The following is a 22,518-nucleotide window of genomic DNA, read 5'->3' on the forward strand; positions in this document are numbered from 1 at the left end:
AGTTTGAATTTTGTCTGTGCTACTTGTGAAGCCTAAATAATATAACCTCTTGGAGACTCAGTTTCCTTTCCTGTCAAGTAGTGATAACACCTTTACCCACAGAGTTGTTCTGAGGCATAAATTAGATAACGTGTGTGTGTGTGTGTGTGTGTGTGTGTGTGTGTGTGTGTGTGTAGGCACAGCACAGAGCCCACCATATACTAATCATTCAAGAAGGTAACAGTTGTTAACTGAATAAAATAAGAAAAGAAATGTGAGGCTCACGGTGAGTGAGAAGGCATAGTAACTGCATTGAACATCAGTTGACAAATAAGTCATGTGAAAATATATCTACTAAAGGTAAATCTAGGCAGTATGTGGGAGGAAATTAAGAAAGGGTGTTTTGATAACACAATATACTTAAGTTAAAAAAAAACACCATGGTATTATGAAATCTTTTCTGGAGCTCTTCCAAACCCTGACTTGACATGTAAATTGTAAAAAAAAAAAACAGAAGAAAACAAAAAAAACCATGACAAGCAACTTCTGTCAGAGAACCGAAGTGTGGCTGCAGTATTCACATGCACACATGTGTGCGCACGGACACATATTCCTCACTACTCTACTTACAATCTTGGTGCCATTTTTGTCTTTCTATAAACCAGGTTCTCCCTAAATTCCTAGTTCCAGGTTGAGGATTCTTTGGAATGAATCCTCTCAGTTTTTGTAAAGATTGGTTGTTCAACTTTCTATATGTAAAAAAGTGAAATGCATCTTAAGAAAAGTGATTTCTGGGTGTATGTATTCCTAGGTGTTTTAGTCATCGAGCTACCAGGAAAAGAAGCTATTTTGCTATTGAAGATTATAGTTGAGTAAAAACCAGAATGGAAAGTGTAATCTATGTTTCAAAATATAGCTCTTCTTGCATTTTCTGAAATTTCATACATTTTGATGAAAAACACAGATTCTCCAGGCTCCCTAGCTTTGAAGCTAATTTTCTCAATTATTGCCTATATGGCTTTTCTTTTGCTTAACAATTATAGAAAGTTTGGTCTGACTGATGAGGCTCTTTTCAATTTCCTTTCCAATAGAAACAGTCTTGAAAAGTACCCTAGAAACTTCTGCAACTATTCTGCTTATTTTGAGAAAACAGCTCCAAATTAGCTCTCAACTATTTGTAGTGCTATGGGTGTCAGATGATGTTGATGTAAATAAGACACCCAGATGAACCAAACTGGAGACTGCTAACTTGGTTGACTTTAAATAACTTAGTGACTTAGTCATTGGAAGTAAGTGGCTTATTACTTGGAGGCATAGGGAAAATAAATGCAGATATGATATTTGCATTGATATAAATTGATCCCAATTTGCCTAAGCACAGGAGAAGTGATTTCTGGTTTAATGAAATAAGTATCATATTTCCTGCTTTTACTGAAGCTATTGGAGGGGCTGGGAGTTAGGGTAGTATTGAGGAAATGATATTTATGATGTCACTGCCGATGTTTTGCCCACCTGTTTATTACCTTTGAAATCAGAGGTCTCTCACATGTTCTTAATGGTTAAATTCACCCCAGCCTACTCCTGAAAATTTATGAACTTAACAAAAATCTCGTCCTCTAATCAATCAGAAAACATACATTCTGTAGCATGTGCGTGTAATCTTCATTAGATGTTAGAAGGTGAGGGAAGTGGTAGAAAAGACAAATAGAATTACAGGAAACTATCAAAGGCCTAGCAACATAGTCTGGAAGCAAAGAATCAACCCAACAGAAATGAAACATTTAAGTAAGCTTTCACAATGGTGTGGGCTCCATACTAAAATGAAGGATGTCATATATGGTTGAGGGAAGATTGGGATGAACGTAGGTTTCCTGCAAATCCCCCCATACATCTTCTTGATTCTGTTCTTGCAGCTTCAGGCCATTCTATCTCACGGTTTCCTTCTTTATCCTCAGTGGCTTTCCAGAGTTCAATCTAGAAACCTGGATCGTTCTTCTCATTTAAGTCTCAATTCAAATACCTTCTACTCAGAGAGCTTTTTCTGATGTCCCTTTCTAAAGCCTCCTCCTCATTATTATCTCTCTAGTACCAAATTTTGTGCCCCCTTCTGTTATTGAATTTTTTAATTTTAAAATCATCTTGTTTTCTTATATTATTTTCTGTTGTGTTTCTAATACACTAATATAGATCCATGTCTGTCTTGGGTACCTTGATATCATCATCTTATATGGTACGTGGTAAATTGTTATTACTCAATAAATATTTGTTGAAAAATTTTAATTAGCTTTTTCTACTTGGTTTTATTTCCCCCCTTTTCCCCTATCTCCATACATTAACCAATGGTAACAACTTGACATGAATCTTTCATATACCTTTCACCATGTTCCTAGTAAAAACATATAAATATAGGGATGTTTTTCTTTCTTGCCTTATAGAAGTTTACTATATGAATTAAACTAGCTTTTCTCCTTTACTAATATATTACGGACATGTTTCAGGTCAACAAATTTGACTCTAACTCCTATTTTCAACTCTATTAAAATTCTAGACTATGGGTGTGCTGGAATTTATTCAACCATAGCCTTGTAAACTCTTAAGTTTTTACACTTTTTTCTTTTCTTCTCATAACATTATAGCAAACATCCTGTATTTATATATTTATATGCTGATATGTTTAATTATGTAGACTATATTCCCCAAACTGAAGTTGCTTAAAATATATGTGTATTTTTTTAACTTTTATCATTGTAAATTTCAAGCATGTAATAAGTAGAGGGAATGGTATAATGAACTCACGTGTACCCATCATCCACCTGCAACTTAATCTTTTTAAAATTTTAAAAGGTATTTTTAGATTACTTCCTAAAAATGATTGAAGAATTCATATTCTCACCAGCAAAACTGCCCATTTCCTAAATAAATATGTTTACCACATTATCACTCTTTCTTTCTTTTTTATTCCTCAATTTTGTTGAAAAAAATTCCTTATTTTATTTTGACTTCCATTCTAGTGAAATCGAGGATCTTGTCCTACCTTTAATCACCCATTTGGATCTTCTATTCTCCACTTGCTTATGTGTATTTTTGTCCATTCTTGTATGGATTGTTTGCTCTTTTTCATATCACTTGATACATGCTCTTTGTATTTTAGAGGTATTAACTCTTGGTCTGTTATATATGCTACAAACATTTTTCCTCTCCTTTTCATTTGCATTTTCACTTGGTTAGTGACACCTTTTTCCCCATAAGATTGTTACTTTTTATAACATCAGATATGCTGATCTCATCACGTAAGGCTTCATTGCGTGGCCTATAACCCATATGTTAAGTTGTATATCCATCTTCAAATTTCTTCTCACTCTCCCCTAACATTGACTGTGCTAAAAACCAGCCACTCTGGTTTTTGTTGAATTTCTGAAAAACAAGCTCTTTCTTTCCACGAAGTCATTCCTCCTTATTCCTTCTGACTACAAGACTCTTCTGCCCACTTTTCACTTGACTAGTCTCCAAACCTTTTCCAGGTGTCAGCATAAATGTCACCCAGTCAGGTCTTTCTGACTCTCTAGTCTAAATCAGAAACCCTTGTTCTACTCCTGCATGGTGCTACCATTTTCTTTCATCACACATATTCCAGCTGCGGTTTTAAGTTTAACTGTATGATTCTTGGTTGGAATATTCAAGGTCCATGAAGGCAGTGTCGAATGTGTATGGTTATCCACTCTAACGTGAGGACCTAGTACAGTCCTTGGAGCATAACTCTGGTTCACTATGTGTTAGTTGACAGAAAGAGTGAATATTCTCAGTAAACTTCACAGAAGATGGAGCAGTAAGCTAATTTTGAGGAATAAGTAGTATTGAGCCAGGCACGATGAAAATATCATATGAGCCAGGCAAGTAGGTAGAATTTTATTGACATGTGGAAACTGGGGACGGCAATAAAATTATGACTGTAAATTCCTTTGAGAGAAACTGAAGACAAGTTTGAGTAGGTAGCTGTGGGAAGACCATGAAGGGCCATAAGGATGGTAGTCACACTGATACTTGAGTGGTGTTTGATACCTTGATACTTTCAAGGGTTCCAATAAAACCTTATGGGCACAATGACCGTGTTAAAGTTTAGGGGAAGAAGCCTGCGGATGACTAAGCTACAGACACACAGTTTACAACGTATAAGGTGATTGAGAATGGGCTTCTGTAAATGCCATGATCCTCTGGCTTCCCCCAGAGATGAGGGAAAATGTGTGTGTTCCTCTCTTAGTTTTCATTGTGACCAAAGTCATCCAGGGTATGATTATGTCTTTGCCTTTTTTGTCCCATGTGGTGCCATTTGAGGTAGTAGCTTGTCCTAGTTGGTGCTTTCTGTCCTCCAGGCACAGGATGAGTTTTTCTGAGGCTAGCATCCTTTCCCATGCAGTACTGAGATCTCTGGTGAAGATAATCCCTCAATCCCCCAGTGGTGTCCTCTGTACTTCCCTTCACACAAGTGCCTTTGTGGCTTTGAAAGAGGAAAATGTTAGACCAAGCAGCCACACCGGTGGCAAAGGCTTATTGATTTCCAAGTTCTTTCTGAACCTCCATTTTATTAGAAGGGCTAAGATGTGTCAGCCATGTCCTCCCACAAGACTTTTGTCTGACCTGCATGAGCAAACTTCTGAATATGCAAGGCCTGGGTGGAGTTGATGGGAAGGGAAGATGGGAGGGATTTGAAACATCCAGCATTCATCATCACCTTTCAAAAAACTACAGTGTGAGTTGAAATTAGAGCATGCATACAAATCTTTGCCTACCTGCTTTCTTGCAGCTACGGCATTTAAACATGCATTCTTTTGAGTGATTGCATCATAATCATTTCTTCTGACCCAGGTTATACTGAAGCACAGAAGTGGAAAAAATAATAAACTTTATTTTTCTGGAGATGGGGGACAAAACTGTGCTAATCTCAATTTACAAACACCCTAGGAGCCTACAATTCAATTTTCTTTTCACAGTATTAATGAAACTGGGTACTGGAAAAATCAAATCTTACCCCATAAATCTGAAACCATCTTCAAGACTAGCCTAGAATTATAATAATTTCCACATCTATTAAAACACAGTACAGTGCTCTGTTCTAATGAGATCATTTTAGGCAGCTTTTTCCTACATGGGGTGGAGACAGAAATTTAAAATCGATTGCTTTTACTTTAATTTATGATAAAACCAGAAAGACTGGTCAAAGACTCTTAGAAAAAAATTCAATAAATGCATCTTGCCAATAATTTTTAAAAAAGGATTATTGTAAGACAGGATATCTAACGATTCCAGGTAGCAGGATGATATATGTTGAGCATTATGGAGTTTTTATAATCCTTTATATACCCCTCCTGATCTGAAATATATAGCTCATATTCTGGTTTTGTGGATTTTTTTTTTTTTTACATTGGTGTGTTTTATTCCTTACTATTTCTTAAAATTGGCAGTCTCTTATATTTTTTTCCTTAAAACTCAAACGCTGAATTTTCATTGTCATCAGTATATAGTAAAACTCTTGCTTCATCCTTGATGTGACAGGGTCATGGTTGATGACGTACCTACACACAAACCATCTATATTGAAGAAATAAAACCAACAATAAGAATTGCCTGGAAACTGTAATCTTACCCTACAAAGCTAAGTTTGGAAACAACATCAACGTAATAAGATTACAGTGAAAGAACAGCTCATCCAAGTATACAAAATAGTTTCATAAAAATGACAATTTGAGTGATAAAAAGAACATCTGATAGCATGGTTATTGCCTTGGTGAACTCACCAGTGGAAATATGAGGTCCCACCACCCACCAAACCCTCATTTTATGTGAAAGGCATTAGGGCTTTAAGCATCATTTCTCATGAAGTATTGTAAAAACATAAATCAAGAGCAGTTTTATTTTTCATAACAGTATCTGATTGCTGTTTTTCCAGACTCAGAAAGAATAACCAAAGGATGCCAGACACTTTCTAATGCAAGGTGAAGCCTCTTTAGGAAAACTGGCTAATGTTCAAAAATTCACCTTCCAAAATGCATAGTTATTTTAGAACTTCAGTTATGAATCATCTTGCTTAGTAAATGTGGGCTTTATATTCCCCATTTGCCTAAACTGAGGTTATGACTAGATACAATCAGACAGTGGCAAACTGATAAATATAGGCTCTAGCGCACAGCTTAATGACTTAATGTGCTCCGCATATCCCCATCTGCCTAACAAAAGTTTTTAAAATTGGTACTAAAAGAACATTTATTTTGATAAAGCATATAATTTTATTCTGTAAACAAATTTAGAAAGTTAAATGGTAAAGTAAACCATTCCAATATGAAACACAAAGACTATGTTCTTTATGAAACAATCACATTTAAACTTTTCTTTTTTTTTTTTTTTTGGCCAGTAAAGACTATTTTGTATTTTGATTTGAAATTAGGTACTTGGCAATAAGTTTTGACAAGTCATGAGCTGGGAGAGGGCCGCACAGAAGAGGTAGAAAGGGGAGAGAGGGGAGGAAGTAGAAGGAAGAGCAGAGAGGAGCATGGGGTTGGTGGCAGAGGGCCAGAGGAGCTGGTGAGGACTGAGACCTGCCACAAACAGTCCTCTCTTTTCTGTTCTCTGCCATAGCCTAATGTATCACTTAAGCATATTTGTTCCATGGTGCTTTTTAACTGGATCTAAATGAGTTCTTATTTGGGGAAATGATGTTCTTTCACAGATGCAGTGCCAAAGGCTGTCAAAAATAAAGAACGAACGTACATCATGACAATTTCTTTTCCTGTCGTGGTAGTTTAAAATAACTGTCTCAGCAAACTTATGGATAAGTTAAAATTTTAAATGTTTCATTGTTAAATTTTTTGTGAAAGCAACAAATGCACTTTTTATTCTTTTTATATGACAAGGCACGGGAATGTGTCTTTTGTGCTAACTGTGCATTTTCCACACTATGAATGAATTGGTTTAGGGTATAGTGTGGAACTATGTTAATAAGTGTCCTAACACTTGCAAGACTGTGCCTACCTAAATAATCACAGTATTAATCAGTGAAAAACAAGAAAATACATAGAGCTGACATAGAGGATTCTTGATGAATCTGGGCCAAATCAGACTATGTAGAAGGCTTCTAAGAGAGACCATCAGATCTTAACCAAATGTTTGACAGAGATAGAGAAAGAGAGAATTAAACATCACTTTTTACCTGTCCTCTAAGATAACACTATTTAGCCATCTGTGAGTCCGAGGAATACTTTCATAGCCATTTAACTGAAAAGTAGCTTCTGTGGAAGAGGTTATAACCCTTTTGACAGCTCTTTGTCCTTGCCACTGTAGTCAGTAGCTTCTGGATCATTTAGGAAAAATGCCAGCAGGAATCAAAAGCCTTCATATTGCCCTTCAGGTGTGCGTACTTGCTTTCCCCACAGGTTTAGTAGACCTCGTAGTTTACACTCCAGGTGTAACTCTGAGGGTCACTCCAGGTGACTCTGAGGGTATGTGATGATGGCATGAATGACACAGGAGGAAAATCATTTGTTGTTTTAGTGTTCACATAAATTGTGTATAATTCACGATGCTTTCCTGCTTTATGAATCATTGAAATAGGATGTAAGTGGGCACTTAGGATATTTCATCTACTCTTTTCCTTTTTTCTTTCTCTTCATCTTGTTTTTTGGCTCGCAACCCAACCCTCAAATCAAAATATGTGTGCCACCGCCACAGTTGGATGCTACTTGCCTGCTTTCAGTCAGGAGAAAGGATCCTTGGGTGCTCTGGCTTATTCAGTACCCATCTCCGGTCCTCCTCAAGTTTCCCATTGACCTGGGCTCTTTGTGCCTCTGGTCCAGTTAGCTCAGTTTCACCTAAAAATCCGTTAACTTCAGACCATTCACGGACTTACCGCTAATTTGTATGTATTCCATTCTCTTAGTTCCCTTTTTCACTCTCTTTTACCTGTTTTGAAAGTGTTCTCATCACATGCTGGGACAGAGAAAGGTAGATAGAGTGAAAGTAAACCATAGTTCATTTGTTTGTTTTTTATCACTGCTGAGAAAGCACATATAGATTGTCGTATTTATTTAAAATGTCTTGATTTAGTGTATTATGGCGTGTAAAAGGAATGCAGAATTCTCAAATGCATGAAATAAAAGAATTGCTTATGGGTCTCTCTGATCAAATTCCTTTTTTCTCATTGTTACAAAGGGTTAAGAGGTGACTGTGTTTCTTTTTTGATATAAAATTTTCACCAAATTATATAAGAAGGCATTTAGGCTTTTTAGCCATTTCTACTATTCTCTACATTTAAATTACTATGAAATTTCCTCAGAGGTTTTCCTGCAATCATCAAAATAAACCATTAATAACAGTAAGTAAAGCCATATTTTAGTTTATAAATATATTTAAATTTCTCTAGCCTTTTTTTTAAAAAGATTTTATTATTAATTATTTTGAGAGAGAGAGTGGGGGTGGGGGTAGGAACAGAGAGAGAGAGGGAGAGGGAGAAGCAGACTCTGTGCTGAGCATTGAGCACGACATGGGGCTGGATCCCAGGACCCTGAGATCACGACCTGAGCAGAAACCAAGAGTCAGAAGCTTAACCGACTTGAGCCACCCAGGCGCCCCAGATTTCTCTAGCCTTTTATTGCGCATCTGGGAGAGATGTCTTTAGTGTATAAATACTTTCGATTTTAGCACAAAAGTTAAGGAAAATGTCACTTCTCCTTCAGATTTGAAGCAAAACAGAAAAAAATTATTAAATAATTCAGATATGGAAGCAACTGCATATTGCAAACACACCTATAATAATACCTATGGTGGTTATTAACTTTTAAATGTGAATCAGGGAAAAGGATAGTGTTTCCTCATTGGGTTTTGGCATTTTTTGGTCAGTTATTTTTAAAAAATGGTATGTAGACTCTTAATTTACATATTGGTTACAGAGATATTTTTAGGCCTGCATGTGACTTTAAGCAACATTTTGGCTGGAGTTGCAAAAAAGGCGAGTATTTTCCTTAGATAGGAGGTGTTTATCAAATGCCTGTATGGCAAAATTGAAGCGTTTGAGGCTTTGCTTTGGTCTGTGAATCTTCTAGTTCTAACATCAACTTGTTGTTGCTGTGTTACTAAACACGGTTGTTGTGAACATGTATCAGAAATACTTCAGCAGATAAAAACAAGATTAAAACTCTTGGATAAAATAGTCCATTTATGATACCAGTTCATAACTAGAAAAAAAATGAACATATATACTTAGTATAGAACATTTCAACGCTGCATTTCATTAAAACCCTCAAGTCTTCTTAGCATGAACTATATGACTAGGATTTTATATCCATTCTCCCTATTCTTCTCTGACAGACAAAGTGAGAGCATTGTGAAAAATATGTTAAAATAAGAGCATTCCATCAGGGTGGGGGCAAAGATTTAGGTAACATTTAAATAAAATCCTTTACTGTAGTGGGTAAGACACCACGTTAAAAGAATGATCCACAAATGAGCAAGTAACAAGTTGTCCTTCAGTGCAAGTTTGCAGCTGAGCTAATTGGCAGACTTGGGCAAAGATGGCTGTATTTGAAAGAACAAGTGCTGCCTCTGGTTTGTGAGGTAGTGACAGACTTCCTGCAGTAGGTTCTCTTCTTCTTGAGAGGAAATTAATTTCCTGAAATCAAATGCTGTGGATTATGTCTTTGTCTCCTTCCACCTTGGCCACAGAAGCAACAACAGGGCTTTTTATTCAGCAACATCACATGGGCTTTTGTAAAATCAGCAGTGACATATTCAGCATAGAAAGGTTTCACCTGATACATTTTGCGGCTCCAGAACACAGGATATTGCTGCTTTGAGCCTGAGAGCTGTTACTTTGTCAGTGACTCTATGTGTAAGGCTTTATTTGGGGAAGGAAAGGAAAATGACAGCAAGAGACCCCCGCCATGATGCAGAAGAAATCTTGGTGATGTTTGAAAATGGGATGACAAAGCAGGTAAATGACTACCAGTATTTAATAGGAACTTTTGTAGAAATATTAAAAAAAAGAGCTACTAAATGATGTTTAATAGTAGTAAAAAGCCAATTTCAGGCTTCTTGAACTGTGCACTTTCTGTATAAACACACACCCCGTTTATATACACATACCCATATATCTGATATATACACACAACCTTGAAATTCTTTTAATTCATTCTGCATAATTTACAAAAAATATTTTGAAAATTACAGCATTTTTAATTCGCTGCGTCTGAAAAATAACCTTTCTCTGTAAGACCAAGGAGAGGACAGAGATTCGGAGAAAGAAAACATAACCCCCAGAGAAGAATGACCCAAGGGTCAGAGATAGGACAGATTTTTATCTCTGTACAGTTCCTATTCTTTAAAAATTTTTCAAAAAAAATTTTTATTGTGTAGAGTAAAAGAGCTGCTCCCCACCCCACAACCCCCATTGGATAAATTAAATTAAATTTATAACGATAAATGAATTAAATCCCAGGACTTTTTCCTCTCCGTCATTAATTTCAGTGCCCGACTATGCTCTGGAGAAGACATTAGTGAACCCTCTAACCCGTTTCTTGTATCCGTGGAAGAGCGTTCTTTATACTTTGGAAAGACTGAAGGATAATTTTGCCAGTTGAAGAAAAGTATGCTAACGAGTCCTTTATTCATTATTATCTATTAAGTACTGAATTTTGACCCATACCCGATTTAGATAGTCTGCAAAATTGAGAAAAAATATTTTCCTACTTCACCCTCCCAAATTTAGTTTTGGTGGTCGCTCAACCACTGCTAATGAATGAGTGATACATAGACACTTATATGAGTAAATAAACCTCCAAAAGAAAAGGATTTAGTTTTGTCTTAGTTTGTAAAGATGAAAGTAAAATCACGCTTTTACAAACATGCATGAGAAGCCTATTCAAAATGCCTGGATTATCCTGTTTTTCAGTACTATATTCATTACTGTATGAGACAATACGATTTCTAAAGTAATACTGAATTTAGCTATCATAATTCACAGTCTAGAGTTAGCCCTAAGTGTTCTGTGTGAACATCAGTTTGATTGCTGAATTAATACCCTCTGACATTATAAGGTAGTGTCATTATGATTTTATTTACCATGTCGGGTTTATGAGTTTTCACCTGACACATCGACGTGGCCCTTAAGAGCTACATGAAGCTTACTTGGGGCCGCACTTACAAAATCTTGTTAACAAAACTGGTCTGTGAGAAAGAAAAGATGGCAACTAATCTCTCCCCAAGTGCTTTGATGCATAGTCCCTAGTTTTTAGTGACCACGAGGCATAGGGATTGCTACATTTAGCAGCAGTAGACTTTTCCTAAGGCAGTAGGTGTTAATGCCATTAGGCATGGAAATAGATGGTGAGTGTTACTCTAGCTCTCGGGCGTTCCGTGAACTCCGTAGTCACGCACTGTTTTTCTCACCCTCTTTCCCGCAGCTAACCCAACCCGAGCCGGCGGGAGAGAGCCCTACCCAGGCTCGGCGGAAGTGATTCGGGAGTCCAGCAGCACCACGGGCATGGTGGTGGGGATCGTCGCGGCTGCTGCCCTGTGCATCCTCATCCTCCTCTACGCCATGTACAAGTACAGAAACCGGGATGAAGGCTCATACCATGTGGACGAGAGTCGAAACTACATCAGTAACTCAGCACAGTCCAATGGGGCTGTCGTAAAGGAGAAACAACCCAGCAGTGCGAAAAGCGCCAACAAAAATAAGAAAAACAAGGATAAAGAGTATTACGTCTGATCCCAGGATCCCAAAAAGACCCTTGTATAGAGATAGTCTTCATTTTATCCGAGACATAATATAAACTTATCTCCTTTCCTTTTTACGAAGCACATACAAAAGAAGACAGGGAATGCAATCAGGAAGGAAAGACTGTTTTTAAAAAATAAAAACAAGTATCTCATGCTCTTGTTTCTCCAAAAAAAAGAAAGAAAAAAAACAAAACAGGGGCCAATAAATTCCCTAACATCCACAGTGTTTTCATTTACTCTGCCTGTCTTTATGTTGCTGGAACACTCCTAAAAGACAGTGATGACCGCACGCATTCATAAAGCAAAGGAGTATTACAACATCAAGGCACAACACTAATACAACACAACACACACCACAAAAAAAAAAAAAAAAGAAGCTACCTATGATCCTGGATTTAGCCAAAGTGCTAGCGCTTTCCTGAGAAGTCAGTTAGTCTGATTGCCAGAGAAGACTGTGTCATTTTGAATGACCCAACCTGCAAACCTTTGGGTTTGCCACCTGGTGCAACTGGAGCGGTGGTTGGAACTTGCATTTGAAAACAAAGTGCTGGCTTTTTTGAAGACTTGTGTAGGAACACATTCAAAAAGCCCCTTTCTGGTTGTGAGGGAAAAAAAAAAAAAGTATGGAGGCCTTATTTTCAACAATGTGAAATATAAGGCACATTTTCACACTAAAATCTCATAACAAACAAACAGAAAAAACCAAGAGGGCATAGATGCAATCATTGGGAAATTTTCATGCACGCTTAATATGTTATTACATATGTTTATATAAAATCCATCTCTGTGTGCTTTCTGGACTGTGATAAGTGACGTTTTATAGCCTGTTGTATAGAAAATGCAAAATATATCTCTGCTCTTCAGCCATTTTTGGTAAATTCAATGTTATAAGTGTTGCTAAGTATAGGGAGTTTTATGACATCAGAGCAACAATTATTTCAGGGTTGTTTTGTTTTTTTTGCCACCATTATAAATTGCCACAATTACTTTTTTTAAAAAAAAATTACAATGTAGTGTTTATTCTAAGGAAGATATGTATGAATGTATATAAAAAGACTCAGCTACTTTTTTTTCCTAACATGTACAGCCTTCATTCTGTTGCAATTAAGTTTTAGTACTTGTATGAAAGGTGTGAATTAGAAGGTAAAATATATACATATGTATCTTATAATCTTTTCTCTCCCCAATATTCACATTTTCCACATACTTTCATCATTTACAATCACACACACACACACACACACACACACACACACACACACACACAATCCAGAGGAATCCATCAGATATGATGGAAAACCCGAGCGTATATATATATAACAGCAAATGTTTACTGACAAATTGAAAAGCAGGAAGGAAGGAAGATAGTTGTGCCAAGGTATTGATGACAGATGGGGTGATTTGCTTCATTGAGATCATGCTCCCAGGAAACCCTGAGAATATTTTAGTCCCTAATGAAATGGAACCTTTTCTTATCAAATAGAATATCAATGGTATATTGCTGCATGAATATGAACCATTATGTGGGGGAGGTTACAGAAGCAAAATTGGTTAATCTATACCTTAACCCTGGCTGCTGCAATTAAAAACTTTGTTTCATATATATATATATATATATATATATATATATATATATATATATGGTATCCCTGAACCTGATGTGCATGATAAACACTTTGGAAAGTAAACATTTTCTCAACTAAGAAAGTATTTTCAGTAATTTTGATTCTGTATTCTATCCATCTAAAAAAATCATTCTCTATTTGTTGATTATTGTCCATATTTTAACTTTTCTGGTTTTACATATATATCATTAAATATAGTTTTAGTTTAATACACATTAAGTAATAGGAAAGTATAGATTATACACTTGTTTTTGCATATTGTTTCAACGATGTTCATAGCAATAAATTATTAATATGAGCAGGCAATGCAAAGGAAATGCATTATTAGATTGGAAGATGATGCCTCAGTGAAAATTGGTCACATTACTTTAACCCATCCTAAAAGAATGATACTGGATTTCATAAAAGAGAATACCTTTACAATTAGCTTTAATCAGCAAAGGCAAAAAATGCAAAACAGCTTTTGTGATACTTAAGATGATGAAAAAAGCCAAGAAGTGGCCTGGATTTCAGACATACAGCACCTTAGAAATAAGTATAATTCATAGCGAATCACCACTGTCTACGGTTGCCAAGTAATTGTGGTGTGTGAAAAGTCTTAAAGGCTTTTCCTGACCCAGAAAGTAGAGGTTTAAAACTAAAATTTAGTATCCATAACTTGTGTTTCAGATTTTCTTCTTTTTTTTAATTTGCTAGCTTAAAGAATTCATGTCTTTTTTTTTTTTTTCCTCTTGTTCAGTCTTACTCAGGGAAAGCCAGTGAAATAAGAAGGTAAATATAAAACCACTAATTTACATCTTGAGGTTTTAAAAAGAAATGGTTGCTTTTCCATATGATCTACTGAACTCGAACTAGTTTCCATCTGGAAAGAGTCTAAAAAATGATGAAATAAATAATGGTATTTTTAAGCAGTATATCTATGAAGCATGTTGTTTGGGATTGATTTCATTGTTTCTTTCCAGCATAATTTTTAAAATTTCATGCAATGATATAATCTAATATTATCAGTAAAAATACTTCTAATGTTATTGGCCTACACAAAATCGAGCAATTTTTTTCTTTTTTTCTTCTTCCTTTTTGAATGGAGAAAGAAAGAGGAACATGAGCTAGAGAGAAAAAAAAGACATGAATAAGATCCCAAGTATCTTTATACCAAATGTATCAGGGTTCCATGAATAGTTTGCAGTTAACAGGATTTGACACTACCTGGCATAAATTCAATTACATCTCTAGACTGTAACTTTTCTGATTGAATACGCTTCTTTTTTATCCATGTAATGTGTTGCCTTTAAAAAAAAATACTACAATAATGTGTGAGGTGGTCAATCCCCAAGACATCAAAAAAAGACCACATGACCCTACCCTTCTAGTGCTTTGTGTGATTGGGTATCTAAGGGTTTTGTTTTGTTTTTTTTTTCTGTTGCAAGGCCAATTTATCCATTATTGGAAATGCTAAGCAAGTGGAATTTACTGTTTTGTTAATAAAATATTTCTTAATACAACTGTGGATTTATTGATTTTAAGAAAATATATGCGGCACCATTTTGGGACAAAGTGGCCCAGTAAGGAAGACTGAACTTGAAGGGAAAACCTGCCCTTTAGACAAGCAGAATAAGAGTACCACCTCTATTTTTCTGGGTTTTAATATTCATTAAGCACATCTACATTCATAGACTTAAAGATACAGCCACGGAATGTACCTTTGTTTACATCTGTTCATCGTGCTCTCCAGGAAACTGCAAACTCTTAAAAAGTAGTTAAAAACAACAGGAAGATGCTGATTTCATGCATATGATTTTCTCTATGAAAAGCAGTATAATTCAAGTAAATATGTGATTAAATTCCAATACTATCATTTACTAGCTCCAGGTTACCTGATTTCTCTCACTTTTCTCATTAGTAAATTAAGGATAATACCAACCTCATAGGATAGTAAGGATAATGAGAACTAATGTGCCTTGCACAACTAAGTGCAAAGAAAAGGTGGCTACTTGTGTACTATTAGTTTCCATAAGATTAATGAATTCAAGAAAACATGTCAAAAATGTTTGCTCAGGTTGTGCTATTTGAAAAATAAAAGTGCAAAAGACAAGTGTGTAAAGGAATATACTTTTTCATCTCTCACAATTTTTTTTTTTTCTGCAAAAGCAAAGTCACTGTGGAAATGAGATGACCCATCAGTTACTTCCTGTAAGTTTCAGTCCCACAGTTGGCAACTGATTTAAAACTCTGGCCTTTGAGAATAATCTGATAGAAAAGCATGAGTTCGGTCTTTTTCTCCTTTTTCACAGGAAAAGGTTTGAGCATGAGTGCTTAATCCATTTTATGCCTACCTTGTTCTAGACACGTGTTATTTCTTACTAACTCATAAACCCTTTAAATATAATGGGGAGACAATCTACCTCTTCTTAATGTGTAAGTTAAAGGCTATGCAGTCTAGCTTACCTTAAAATACCTTAAAATATATGAAATTTTAAAGATGATGAAATACTATAAATAATATAAAATTTACCAATAGTAAATAAGGATTCTTGACCAGTGGGACATAGATCTCCAGAGTCCAGGGGTTAGTAACCTCTAACAATATTTATTGATAAAATTTGACAAATATATTCAGAAAAGTATTTTCCCGGGAAGAGAGTCTACTTAGGCTCATCAAATCTTCAAAAGACTTTAAAATTCCCCAAAATGTTAAGAACAAAACCGACAAAACAGTTATTGGATATCAACAAAACTTTGTTATAAAAATAATACTGAAGAGGGACGCCTGGGTGGCTCAGTCAGTTAAGTGGCTACCTTCGGCCTGGGTCACGATACCAGGGTCCTGAGATCGAGTCCCACATTGGGCTCCTTGCTCAGCAGGGAGCCTGCTTCTCCTTCTCTCTCCCTCTGCTTGTGCTCTGTCAAAAATAATACTGAGGATAAATGGTTCAGCGAGGATTAAGAAGGCATCAAGGAGATACCATATACTTTTACAATGTACATAGGTAGCATCCTTTTTAATAACTTGTTCAGCTACCTGACTTTTATATAAATTAATTTTGCTTCATTTTTACAAGTTCAACCTTCAAATATTTATTGAGTACTAGTATATGTAAATCACTCTGTTCATCTCCTATAGCCACTATTTTGAACAATGTAATATTCATTTGAAGACAAACTTCTCCAAAGATTGGAACACTTAAGTATTTTGAAGATACATTGTACATCTAATATGCAGCAAGGAAGGCTCTGTCCACCAAAAGCATCCATCCTATGGAGGTCATCAATAGTCCAGAGTGGTAAATGGACCACAAAAAAACACCTAAAAATTTTGACCTCAAAATTAGATTCACTGGAAAGGAGGAAATAGTTCTTCATGAGGCTTATACAAAGAAGATGCTTTGACCATTTCTTGACAGTTCCTCTTTTATCAAGGAGGCTGAGTGATTCTAGACCAACTATGAGAAGTGCATCTTGTGCTTGTGTAAGTTTTCTTACACAACCATTGAGTGCTGTTCCCCCAAACAAGATAGCATTTCTGGGTGAGAACATGGATATTCAAACAGTAGCATCTAATTTTTCTTACCTGAATCAATTCTATGAAAAAAATGGCAATGGTTTCTAAGGTCCCACTGAGCAACCCTGCTTAAGAGTGCAAAAACTCCCTGGAAAAAACATAGAATATGGAGCCACAGTATTGATCCTTCAGTAAAAATAGCAATAAGTAAAAGAAGTCTTAAATAAATAATAAGTTTTGTTGAATACTTCTGATCTGATATTTACTGTTTAGAACAATGTGTTTTTTACAGTTAAAGAAAATGATAATATTCTGTCACAAGCAATGTTCTGTCACAGAATTTAGAGCAAGGTGTTTGGGGCCTGAAGCCTGGTTTGAAAATCATTAGCTCTGAGTCCTTGGGCAATCACTACACCATATCACGTTTTTCAGATAAGTGAGATAATAAGGGGCACCTAGGTGCCTCGGCTGGTTAAGCAACCAGCTCTTGATTTCAGCTTGGGTCATGATCTCAGGGCCCTGAGATCAAGCCCTGCATCGGGCTCCCTCCTGGGTGTAGAGTCCGCTTGAGATTCTCTCTCCCTCTGTTCCTCCCCCTAACTCCCACTCTCTCTCTCTCAAAATAAAGAAAATCTTAAAAAAACAATGTGAGTGCGATGAGACAACTTGTAGTTTGTGAGAGTTTTAAAATATAATGCATTTAAATGCTTTGCCTAGTTAGAATTCGATACTTTACTAGAAGATAAAAAAGAAAATAAAGCTTACCTCCTTAACAGTATATCATGGAAATGTTCTGGGCAGCTACTAAGAGTAGAATTCACGTAAAATTATATGTTCAAAATTAAGACTATTTTAAAGGTTTGAGTTAATAGTTCTAATACAGATGGCACTTTTACGGTATCCCAGACGAAGCATCATCTGGCCATGACTAAAGGAGTAGTTGCTCCTTTTGCAAGGTAGTCTATTGCATTGTAGGATAGTTGGGATTTCTCATTTCTAGATTCCTATAGTTCCCACTTGTTGGTTCTAATTTTCTTTGTGCAAAATGGAACGTACTCCACCTTCCACATGACAGCCTTTCCAATATTATCACTTTGCCTCCACCCTTGCCTGGGTTTTCTCTTCCCCGTTCTTAACGTTCTGGTTTCCCTTGGTTATTACTCAAATTATCTGGATGCTAAAATTCTCAAAATCTTAATACTTCTCTTAAACCTCTGTTCTTCTCAAAATGTGATATACAAGTGACTACAGTACTTATAAGACCAAGTTACAATGGTTGTATCAGCTTCCCTGATTTGAACTTTATTCTTTCTAATAATGACAGTTAAGGTTGCATTAATTTTTTTAAAGCTTATAATACTTTTTTGGATTGTATTGAATTTATGATCAATTAAAATCATCAGACTTTTTCCAAGATAGGTCTCCTTTAACTTATACCTATGAAATTTATTATTTGAATTTAAATGTACAACTTTATAACTATCCATGAGAAATTCATTGCATTGAGTCTGAATACTGGCCAGTTGAGATAAATTTATACCTTGGTTCTCTCACAATGTCCTTTCATACAAAATCTTTGGCAAATTTTATATACATTTGGTGAAAATATGTTCCCTAGGAAAGATATTAGGCATGCCTCAAGAGACCTCCCACTAAACAAAATGGATTTTGTACCGCAAAGGATCATTTGGTAATGTCTGGATACGGTTTTGGTTGACATGGCAGATGAGGGGAATGCCACTTGCACCTACTGGGTGCAGACCAGGGATGTTGATAAACAACTTACAATGCACAGGAAAGCCTCCCCCAAACAAACAATTATCCTGTACAAAATGTTAGTATTTCCAAGGTTGATAGTCATAATACATATCACCTGGCTAGAATAATACATATCAACTTGCCAATCATCTTTAAGTGGAGAATCACTCAATTTCATCGTGAGAAACTAAGTTGCCTTACAATCAGGATACAGATAATTTTCTCCTAATGTGTCAGTGAATCTATTGAGAAAGGGAATTAGTTTAATTTTTAATGCTGTTTAGTAATTATTACCACTTTTTGAGGAAAAATGGCCACAAAGCATCTATTTTTAAAAACAATTCTAATTTTGATTTAAGCTCGTCACTACAGAATTTGAAACATTCTTTGAGTATTACTTCTAAAATCAGGGCAAATCTTGCCTCCTCCATTCTTCTACTGTCACTTCTTATCTTCTAAAAATGTCAAAATAACCAGTATAATTTCGTGGTCACATTAAAGTTCTCCGGACTGTATGTGGCCTTGACAAGGACAGATACACTTTTGAAGAAGGGATCTGTAAATCATTTACTTTTCATTCACCTTGAGCATCAGTTCTCACTGGTACCCTATTTCTTGGAATCTGATTGCAAGAGGCTTAGACATAAGTGTGATTTCTGGTCTGCTTAGTCTATCCAAGCGAGAGTCTTCAATAAGCGCTCTGGGATTTCCTATGATTTCCAGAAAGCCACTATAATGGACTTTTCTTTCCATTATCCAATAAGCTTTCTCAATATCAGAATTTTTTTCAGAGAGGTGATTCCAGGGAACACTGGAAGAGGAATGGGGAAGTGACTTAAAGATGAGAAAGAAACCCATTAAGATTGTATTATTTGGTAGGTTACGGCTATGGACAATAGAGGCTCACTACTACTTGGGAATTCTAGGAACATGCTTCAGGACTGTTCTCCCTGAGGGCTAAGGAAATGGGGATGTTTATCTCTGAATTCCTGTCAGTCTTTTTCTGAAGGACTTCTAAGGGGTAAAAGGGAGGCAATAAATCCAAAGTACTTTATGTGGTGTTGCAACCTGAGTATGGCACTGGGGTCCAGAGAGAGCCCTCAAGCAAGGAATTGCAAAGTGTTTGCAGCTGGAAGCCCTTTGGTTATTGTGCCCCAGAATGGAGAATGCTAGGGTGGACAGATGGGTCATCTGCACATCGATACAGTTTCTTATGCGTTTGTAACTCAATACTTTCACTAAAACAGAGTGCATTCAGTTCTCCGTCTAGTAAAATCAGTTCTGAACCGAGCAGCTCATTCTCCACAATGATGTGATTCTACTCTTGGACTAGCTTCTATATTTTCCCTGTGACTCTTTGGTGGTTTTCTTAGGACAACCAGGGCTAGTTTCTGGCCATCCTGCCATCATTACCTACCATAACTGCAGTACTCTCCCAACTCCTATCCTTTTCTCAGTTCTAGTGGGAAAACTTAAGTGTCTGTCATGTCACATAGAGCAACTTAGATCCAAAACCCAAATACTACTCTCCTCAAACACAAGCAAGGACCACTGGGCACGTGGAGTCTTCCTCCGTGGATGGGGAAAAGGTTGTCCCAGAAATCAGATTCACCTGTTTTCCTTGTCCATATGTTCTTCACAAATGACCCACTGTATGTCCCCCGCCCACTCGGAAGTTGTCTAGACGCCTGCCTCTGGCTTGAGGATGGTGGGGGGTCGAATGTAGCCCTTCCCTATCCGTAGAAAAAAAAACACAGAAAATGAAATTCTAAAAGGTTTAAACATTATTTTACTCCATGTCCCCAATGATAAATCTGAATTGTTTTATAGTCAGAAGGGGGGATGGAAGAGGTTGTGGATGTTGGAGAGTATTCCACAGAGATAGAATACTCACACTCACTTCTTTATACCCTTCCGGTTTCCCCTTCAGCCGGTCCTCTAATCTCATTGTTTTTGCTCCTCTCATGACATGGAAGTCTTTATAGGATCTAGTATGGGTTTTAAGGCCTGGCCATAATGGGCTTCTGTAGAGGAACATTTCAAGTCCTGAATATGAAAAAAGGACTACAGACATCTGAGTGGTCTTATAGTCTGGGTACAATTTTATTCTTTTTCTTTCTATGTTTCTCTATCGGTCCCTATGTAAAAACAAAAACAAAAACAGAGGCACCTGGGTGGCTCAGTTGGTTGGGCAGCTGACTGTTGGTTTTGGCTCAGTTCATGATCTCATGGGTCATGGGATGGAGCCCCGTGTTCGGTTCCCTGCTCGGCGGGGAGTCTGCATGTCATTCTCTCCCTCTGTCTCTCTCTCCACCCACACTCGCTCATGCATGTGCTCTCTCTCTCTCTCTCTCTAAAATGAATAAGTTAATCTTAAAAAAAAAAAAAGTCGTACATTGCCCTGCATGTGTTGTTCTCTCCACAAGATACCTTACCTGTTCACTTCATTTTGGGCTAAATTATGCTAAAGAGTTCTTGTCTTCTTACTGACCTTGAGTCGTGTTACAAAGACCTCTCCATTACTTTAGAAGAAGCTGTATTCTCTTACTCTTCCTGATTCCTCCACCTGTCATTTCTGCCCATAGGAGGCAGGAATAGGGCAGCCATGACTCCCAAGTGTGGTTTTACACTGTGAGCTATCAGAGAGCTCTGAGCCCAGATACAGTTATCTTTGATAGCTTTCCATTTAGGTATCACATACATACATATACGTATATATATAAAGTACCCTTTTGGGTATTATTTATAAATTTGTATTTTTTTTTAGAATTTCTATTCTGTTTTTGAAGTTTCCCATTTATCTTTAACCCTATTTACCTCCAGACAATCTGGCTACTGCATAACACGTTTTTGCCGTATTTTAAGAAATTTTCTTCCAAAGCCAACAGCACATATCTGTCCTGCCCTCAAGGTTTCCTTCCTTCTCCATTATAGATTTCATAAAATTTCCTGTTTTTTTCCATCACCACACCAGGACCTCATTATCTGTTGCTGGTGAGCATCAAGTCCAGAGTACCAATTGATTTTGTTGCCTTTCAAGACTTGTACAAATGATCTACTTTTGATAAAATGAAACTTTTCATAAGTAATGTAAGTAGCTGGGATTTTGACATCTTGTTTTATTCCCCATATTAGTAAAATCTTATCTACCTTTCTCCACAATATCACATTTTCTTCTCCACACTTTCGTCATCATCAAAATATTCTTATCATACTTTGACATTAACGCTCAAAATATCTTTATTGAATAAAGTTTTACACAGAGGGACACTCTGCTCCTAATAGCTTTGGATTTCGAAGTGACATAATTAATTTACGCTTGTGGATAAGAGTTTGAATGAAACTATTTTTTGTGAAAATTGACACATGCAGCGAAAATGTCCTACATGGCTTAATGGTTAATAGTTATAAGCATTGTGGGGTGCTGTACAGTTTACAAAGTACTGTTGCAAATACCATTTCATTCCATTTTCACAACCACCTTCTGCACAGACAAGAAAGATGATATATAGGTATGGCCAAACATAACAGAAACAGTCGTTTCAGAGATCACAGAATGGCTTAAGAAGTACAACTCACACATAAAAAAGTTAACTAACCGAATTAACTGGGCAGCTCTTGATTATTTTTTATTTTGTGGTTGTGAGGACATGGAGAACATTGTGGTTAACAGAAATCCCTCGATAATTCAAAAAGATCTTTCTAACTTTATCATGCTACAAATCATTTCTTGGCATAACTGGCAAGTAGCACAATTTTTCTTTCTTGTAAGTGTTGCTAACAAAAAGCAGAAGCCCAAATATTCAGTAATAAGTCAGTAACATGCATCTGGGTCTCAGCTAATAAAAGAGAAGTTAAGGAGAGAATGATGAAGCAGAAGAATCTAAATGTATTT

At 36.5% G+C, this 22,518-nt stretch overlaps 1 protein-coding gene across 24 annotated transcripts in view; it reads left to right on the forward strand.

Annotated features, from left to right (window-relative positions):
- NRXN1 (neurexin 1) overlaps positions 1-11,730 on the forward strand; it is a 1,124,404-nt gene extending 1,112,674 nt beyond the window's left edge. For all 24 annotated transcript variants that reach the window (XM_028103977.1, XM_028103968.2, XM_028103969.2 and 21 more), the window contains one exon: positions 11,423-11,730. In XM_028103977.1, coding sequence (XP_027959778.1) covers positions 11,423-11,730 — 308 coding nt within the window. The remainder of the gene's footprint in view (positions 1-11,422) is intronic.
- The last annotated feature ends 10,788 nt before the right edge of the window (positions 11,731-22,518 follow it).

Source organism: Eumetopias jubatus, unplaced genomic scaffold (assembly GCF_037043125.1).
Source record: "Eumetopias jubatus isolate StellerSeaLion01/CBP00866 unplaced genomic scaffold, mEumJub1_p1.0 scaffold_9, whole genome shotgun sequence".
NCBI lineage: Eukaryota > Metazoa > Chordata > Mammalia > Carnivora > Otariidae > Eumetopias > Eumetopias jubatus.